The 7935-nt window shown below is 37.5% G+C and overlaps 1 protein-coding gene across 1 annotated transcript; it reads left to right on the top strand.

Moving 5' to 3' along the window:
- The first annotated feature begins 68 nt into the window (after window positions 1-68).
- Window positions 69-6203, top strand: stard5 (StAR related lipid transfer domain containing 5). Its single transcript, XM_058077846.2, has 6 exons — window positions 69-554; window positions 1622-1671; window positions 2010-2142; window positions 2331-2448; window positions 3564-3657; window positions 3740-6203. The coding sequence occupies exons 1-6, from the start codon at window positions 465-467 to the stop codon at window positions 3888-3890; spliced, it is 636 nt and encodes a 211-aa protein (XP_057933829.2). The 5' UTR covers window positions 69-464; the 3' UTR covers window positions 3891-6203.
- Window positions 6204-7935: the final 1732 nt, after the last annotated feature.

A 7935-nucleotide genomic window follows, 5' to 3' on the forward strand; every position in this document is an offset into this window, starting at 1 on the left:
GAGCTTGTATAACGTATAAAAGCATTTACGAACATAAATCCGGTTTTAATTTGAAAATTCCACCGGAAGTTGCGTTTTGTATACATTAGCGTCGTTACGTGCCGAAATGGCAAAACATATATTTAATTGTCACTTTTAGCCGTGTTACCGATGTATTTTATTCCCTGAACATTACCCGATTCCTAGGAGCGTCCCGGTTGGTCATTACTTACCTTCTGGTCCGTCCGAAATGGCACATTTCATTCATTGTTGCTAACACTAGCTTAGCTTAATGCTATTTTCGGGTTGGTTAAACATGCCCACCTGAGGAAAAACCTCGTCGAACTGTTGTGTAACAATACAGCAACAATACAGCGACACTGAATTGTAGTGGTAGTGTACTTTATGTAGTCTGTGTGCTGACAACGCGTTTACAGGCGAGGGGAGCAACCTCATTTATATTGCAGCCATTTATTTAAACTGTCATGGACTATGAAGACAAGGCGAATGAGGTGGCGGAGTGTTTGCAGAGCTACAGGAACGATGCGTCTGGTTGGAAAGTTTGCAAACGATCGGTAGGTTTACCACCTTTTTCTCCGACGCTTTAAACTTTCACATGACTACAACGATGAGGGTGAGTTCTTTCTGTTGAATGACCCAAGAGATGGCAGGTTCAAGTGTTCGATTAAAGTACACGCTGTCCCTGAAGTCTGGACACATCCGACAAATGCATATATTACATAATTATTTAAAAAAAATATTCGTAAAAATGTAATATAATAGAATTTCTTTATGATTTAAGAAATCGGATTTTTTTTACAAATTTTTAGTAGTAGTTCATAAATTTTTACATTATTATTACTTACTTTGAACTATTAATCGAATAAACAATGTACATTACATATGCATTTATTATTTTATATGATTACATTTAACTGTAAATAATTATTTTTATTATAATTATTTAAAAATAAATAATGCAAATAAATATGGATGTTGTATATCATGTAAATTTGATTTATCTTTTTATTTTTGTAACATCTTTTATTTTTACTGTAGTGTGTACAGTATAATTACTGTTAATATATATATTATATTATTATTATATATTTTGTATATTATAGGTCCAAACTTTGTATAATGTAATAAATACATAATCCTGTATAAACACACATTTCCCTATTTTACATTGAAGTTGAGCATATTTTAATAATTATATATAAAATCTTTCTAACTTATGTAATTTTTATTTTGTATAATAATAATAATATTTTTTAACCATTATTATGATTATTCATTTTTAATTACCTAATTCAATATTTTGTGTACTAATATTATAATTATTATGTCAGTTTTTGTGGTCACCGTTTATAAAATTAATATATTGCGTTTTTTGAATTATATTTATTAATTGCATTCATCCATTTTAATTATTATATGTAACTTTATTTTTTCTTATTTTTCTCATGTATTAGTTTTCTATGTTTTCTATGTATTAATATGTGGATATTTAATATTTTTCCCGTGGGCAAGATTGTCTTTTGTCGTATTTTTATTTATTTATTTTCAACATAACAAACTGCTTCTGTTGTCATCTGGCGCTCAATAGAAAATGATGAAATATTATTCTTGTCTTCCCCAGAATGACACGGTGGTCTCATGGCGGCCTTCCTCTGAGTTCCAAGGGAATGTGTAAGAGAACCGAAATATTTTTAGGCGGTTTAGTGTTGCTGGGTTTGCCGTGACGTCACATCCGGTCGTTGAAAGAAAGAAAGAAAGATGAGAGGGCAAATATGCATATCTGTACCCAGAGGTCATGGAAATTTGAAGCAAATTCGCTGCGTACATGCAATTCTGTTCTGGCGTATGGAAATCTGTCGGGGCCTCCACATGCCTCTGTCTGCCACCCTGCCGCCACCGTGGCGGCATGATGGCATCCAAACGACAGTATTATAGTATAACATTTAGTATTGCAATGAATGTAATATCAAGTATATTCCTGCTGTCATCACGTGTATGTTCCTGTGCAGGTATAAAGGGGTTGGTGTTATAAATGGCAGCCTGGAGAAGGTCTGGGATTGTCTGAAACCGGTGCCGAAAGGACGCAGAGTCAGCTGGGACAATAATGTGAAAAAGTTTGACCTTTTGGAACAAGTCACAGAGGTGTGTTTGTTTTTCCAGCTTTACTAGCAGTTTTTTTCATGGCTGTTATGTAATTACAAAACCACTCAACCACGGCGCAAACATGCAGTAAAAGTAAAAAAGATGTGTTTTCTGCAGGAAAAAAAAGTATAGAAAATGACTTTTTACAACAATTGAAACAATTTAGCTTTTATCCGACTCTCATGCAGGATATATCCATCTGCCGAACCGTCACGCCCTCAGCAGCCATGGGTATCATATCTCCACGAGACTTCGTAGACGTTATTTTAATCAGGCAACATGAAGATGGCGCCATTTCCTCAAATGGTACGTACCCATTCACACTACTATCTTCTTTCTTATCTCATGTGTCTACCATCTTGATGATGGTCCTGTGGTCAGTTCCGGTGTTGTGCAGGTCTACATTCTTGCTCATAGTCTTGTCGTCCATTCTGGTCTTGCGTAGGTCTACAATCTTACTGATGGTCTCGTAGCTCATTTGGATTTTGTGCAGGTCTACAACTTTGCTAATAGTCTTGTCGTCCATTCTGATCTTGCGCAGGTCTACAATCTTGCTGATGGTCTTGTGGTCAATGCAGGTGTTGTGCAGGTCTACAATCTTGCTCATAGTCTTGTAGTACGTTCTGGTCTTGCGCAGGTCTACAATCTTGCTAATGGTCTTGTGGTGAATTCTGGTGTTGTGCAGGTCTACAATCTTACTGATGGTCTGGTAGCTCATTTGGATTTTGTGCAGGTCTACAATCTTCCGAATAGTCTTGTAGTCCATTCTAGTCTTGCACAGGTCTACAATCTTGCTAATGGTCTTGTGGTGAATTCTGGTGTTGTGCAGGTCTACAATCTTGCTCATAGTCTTGTAGTCCATTCTGGTCTTCTACAGGTCTACAATCTTACTAATGGTCTTGTAGCTCATTTGGATTTTGTGCAGGTCTACAATCTTGCTAATAGTCTGGCAATCCATTCTGGTCTTATGCAGGTCTACAATCTTACTAATGGTCTTGTAGCTCATTTGGATTTTGTGGAGGTCTACAATCTTGCTAATAGTCTTGCAGTCCATTCTGGTCTTGCGCAGGTCTACAATCTTGCTGATGGTCTTGTGGTCAATGCAGGTGTTGTGCAGGTCTACAATCTTGCTCATAGTCTTGTAGTACGTTCTGGTCTTGCGCAGGTCTACAATCTTACTGACGGTTTGGTAGCTCATTTGGATTTTGTGCAGGTCTACAATGTTGTCCCTGAGGTCAGCTCTTTGGTCTTGCCCATTGTGGTGGAAAGGTTTGAATGGGGTGTTTGTGTGACAGTGGGTTGAGGTTGCCGTACTTCTTTGAAGGGACAGGACTCATGTGTGCCTCATGGTCACATGACTGGTCTGGTGTTTGGTCAGGAATGAAATGCTCAATTCCTCCACTGTATGTACTTCCCAACAGCCACTAATGTGAGTCATCAGGGCTGCCCCCCCCAGTCTGGTTACGTGAGGGGATTCAACCATCCATGCGGCTGCATATGTGTCCCCATATCAGCGTGAGTACACCGTCCCACATGTCCTGATGCAGGTGGCTTTGGGACCGCCATGCTACAACGTCCGTACCCATTCTATTTGCAGGGAACCCAACAAGACCCAGGTGTACACGTTCTTCCAGACAGACCTTGGCGGCTTACTTCCTCGCTCTGTGGTAGACTCCTTCTTCCCTTCTAGCATGATCGAGTTCTACAGCAATTTGGCCAAGACTGTTAAATCTCTCAAGGACGTCTGAATTAGAAAACCTGATCTCAAGATGTACATTTCATCGGAAAAGGTAGTTAGCATCTTCTTGCTACTGGAGCAAAGCCCCGTGTATTTGCTGCTGTCAGTTTTTTTTTTTAAGTATAATTACTCCCAAAGTACAAGTACAATTGATACAGACCTAAAATGATACCTTGAGTTATGAAATAAGAGAAATATTTCAGAAAAATAAGGGAAATTCTGATTTATCACAAGAATATCCACCAGCAGAGTTAAAATATGGGTTGCCTAGCTAACGATGGTCGTTAGGTCAAATACAGTAGACCTTGGTTAGCGTCACCGATACGTTCCAGAAGGTCTGCCTCTAACTGAAACATACTCTAATTCAACCTTTATTTCCCATAAGAAATCATGGAAATCCAATTAGTCCACACATTAATCACATTTCTATAGTTTTCCTATTATAGTTTTGCATTCCGAAAACAATTCCAAATGCATATGAATACATATAAATGATGAAAGTAAGGGATAAATAAACATGTCAAGTTATTACCTTTGTTTTATTGTATTTCTATTCAAACTGTGTTTATCCAGGTAAGACAATTGAGAACAAATTCTCATTTGCAATTCCGACCTGGCCAAGGGGCATTCGACAAAATAAAAGACAAATTAGATTATTATGTGTGAATTAGTTAACTCATAGCAGATGATGAATTCAAGAAATGTAAAAACAGATGCAGCAGTTATGCACAAATTCATTTAAATGATGATTTGTCGATGAATGGGATGAGTTTTGTTTATGGCAGGTTATTGCAGTCATTTCAGGCATAGAACATTTAAAAGATGTCGGACTTGGGGAATAAGGAGGTTAATGAAACTGCCGGAGCAAATAACACGGGTAGGGGTATTAGATGGAGAGCAATGGGTGAAGTCTTACCAATGACTGTTTGTCAGGGCCAATTGACCAGGGAGTACAGTACGGATGCTCCGATCGGGGTTTTATGCTGCTGATTCCAAAAACGATCCTCCATGACTGAAATCAGCCGTTACCGATCACACATTTAATGTTGGCTATATGATCAAATATAAAAGGGGGACCATAAAATCACTTTCATTGAGGAAAAAAATGTATTTGACTAACATTTTCAAGCGAACACCACATCGCCCCCCTGGCGAGATATTTTTTTCGTAGTTGTTATCAACCATCAGCTTATGTAGTTTTATTAGGAGTTATGTATGTTTAAATGCATGAAACAACAAGACCCTTATGGTTACAAAAGGAGATCAGAGTTAGAGCACATTGGAGGTACATATATGATCCATATATGGCGTTACGAGTTCGAGGTGGTGGTTACAGGGTTGGGTTGCGCTTATATGAATTCATGTTGTGACCTTCTGAACAGTAATTTAATGCCGTTACACTGAACAGAACAGTAGCGATATTTTTTTCTTGCCTTTTATGACATGACAGCCGAATTTGGCGCTGCAGTGCATGCATTCCATTCTCTATCACTTTATACTGTTCAGGAATTGAACCTCGGTTGCGGCAAAGGGAATGGACGTATACTGTGTATTCATTCGTGGAGGGGAAATTGACTTGGGTCAAAGTGTCTTTTCGAAGTACTTTGTAATCCATTATCACTTTACTGGAGTCACGATCAACCATACAGTATAGGATTTTACTCTTTGTTTACTTTTGTGTTTACTTTTATATTCCACTTTAATAACTCATTGAGCCTAAAAACCTCAAATAGGGAATTTGTGTGATGTCTTTTTTTGTTTTTTTACTATGGAAAAAAATGTGCATTATTATTTTGAATGCAAATGTCAAATGTATAATTCAAAGATGTGTGTATACAAATGTATCAAGATTTGTTATGAAATGTTGTGCTTTTAAATGTTTTAATGTCATGTTTTTCAATCATCAATAACTTCCAGTCATTTGTCCATTGTTGTCTGTGCTGGACTTGAGGACTTACACGACTGTACTACTAACGTGATGAGGATGCATCAAGGTGCTGAAAGGTGTGTGTGTGTGTGTGTGTGTGCGCCTCTTGCAGTATTCTTAAGACAGAAATTCACAAAGCCAGTCCAATGTTCAGTAAATGTATGCATTAAGTGTCAAGTAGCACAGCTTTGTATTGTGCGTTTTATTAAGGCATGTTTTCCTCAAAAAGACGATGGATCAAAGATACCATAAAAAAAGGAACTATTGTTGTTGCTGTCATTTCATGCAAACAAATAGTCTACATGGCATTTGCGTCCCCAAAGTAAAATAGATAAAAAAGATACACAATAAAATGAACCTTAAAATATATAATAATAATAAATTATATATTATGTTAAATAAATTATTATATTAAATACATTTAATTATATAATAATAATAAGATACTTTTAAACTACCTTGAACACTGGAAAAAATAGAATTTGTTACCTAAAATGAGATTTTATCATGAAATATCATTTAAATTCTTCAGAAATGTTATACACTCCTGATCACAATTGGCAATAATTTACATTTTCATCTAAAGGAGGTTCTAAGTAGCGCTTCAGAATGCAAAAACAAGAAATGGGATAGAAAACATTTGTTGAGTATTTATTTATTAGTTAATTGCTCATGTCAAATTGTATTTGTAATGACCTATTTTTTGCACCCCTATGTGACACCCCTGGCCAGTAGCACTCATGGATGCAACACTGTCTACTAGAATGCACTGTATCCACCATCTTTTCATTCTTTAACAAATAATTGTCATCAACCTGTTTGTCCGAGCAGCAGTGCTGATTGACAGGACCTTTTTGTTTCAGTTGGCAAGAACCACACAAGGAAAAAAGTCTTGTCCTTATCTCTAAACTTCATTGTCAATTAGAAAAAGAATGGAAAAAGATTCTATTTACATTTTCACTTTCATAAGCACACTGGAATAAGTGACGTGAATATGTGGAAAACTGGGACTGGCAAAGTGGTGAGCCATCTAATATTATTCAAGATTCATACTGTCCTCGCTTTGAAATAGATCATTGATAAATTTGTATCCATGTACAAAAAAAAAAAAATCCATGGAATTTCACTCCTTGGTGTAGACCGCTGTTGTAAACTGTTCCAGTAATCCGTCTTTATTAGCGGTTAATTAGCTCCAGAGCCAACTGTGACAAGGGAATTTCCTTCTAAATTAGTTTAGTAGCTTGTAGCATATAAAACCGGTTTAGTTTTTTTTAAACACTATTACAGTCCATTCATGAAATAACACCCTTATAGTCGCATTACTTTTTGCCGTTCCCGTCCCGCAACCAAAATGACTGATTTTGTACTGCTGATGAAAAGCCAACATCATTTGATTCCTGGATGGGATGGTGACTAAATGAACTGTGACCTTAAGGGGCACCTATTAGGCTCATTTTTCAGCCTTTTGTATTGAGTTGTGGACTCCTATAGAGCAGCTACACACAATAACCAGCACACAAAGCTTCATAGTTCTTCCAGAATCAGCACCTATTCAGCTGGATTTCTTTGGATTTTGTTTTTCCCGTGAAAACGTGATTTATTTATTCCAGTGGCGAGTGGTTGGTCACACTCACCACTAGCTGTGAACGGCATAGCATATTAGCCTTGAACATATAGCCGTATGTGTTGGATTCCTAATCCGATCCGAGACTGGACTGTCTGACGTTTCTAAGAAAAGAGGTTACTTCAAGACGTCTCTCAATGGTAAGTAGCTTTAGCATTTTAGCGTTCGGCATCATCGTAACATTTAATGTGCCAACTAATTGTGGTGGGAAACGGCTATTAGCGTCCCCGCTCCCTGTATGCAAGCGCTTTTGCTCCATGACTTACATAAAATAAACACAGTTAGGACACTGATAAATTGGTACTTACTGCTTGCTTTTCGGACTCTTCCACACCAAGTAACGTTGGATAGTTTGCCGGTTAGTCCAGCTGCATAATGCCGTGGACATATTAAAATGGATTTCTTTTGCTGGTAGGAAATCAGGAACTCCTGTAAGTAAACAGAGGAGCAGAGCTTGGGGAAGGGTGGGGGAAGCAGAGAGAGCTTTGCTGGCTTACAGCCACG

This window comes from Doryrhamphus excisus, linkage group LG1 (genome assembly GCF_037039965.1).
Source record: "Doryrhamphus excisus strain RoL-2023G ecotype Guam linkage group LG1, RoL_Dexc_Guam_v1.1, whole genome shotgun sequence".
Classification (NCBI taxonomy): domain Eukaryota; kingdom Metazoa; phylum Chordata; class Actinopteri; order Syngnathiformes; family Syngnathidae; genus Doryrhamphus; species Doryrhamphus excisus.

What these genes read in the sequence shown, in the direction of transcription:
- stard5 (XM_058077846.2), top strand. Translation starts at nt 465, where the DNA reads ATGGACTATGAAGACAAGGCGAATGAGGTGGCGGAGTGTTTGCAGAGC. An exon ending in GGAAAGTTTGCAAACGATCG is followed by an intron (nt 555 to 1,621) that starts GTAGGTTTACCA and finishes TGTCTTCCCCAG; the next exon opens with AATGACACGGTGGTCTCATG. An exon ending in ATATGTGTCCCCATATCAGC is followed by an intron (nt 3,658 to 3,739) that starts GTGAGTACACCG and finishes TTCTATTTGCAG; the next exon opens with GGAACCCAACAAGACCCAGG.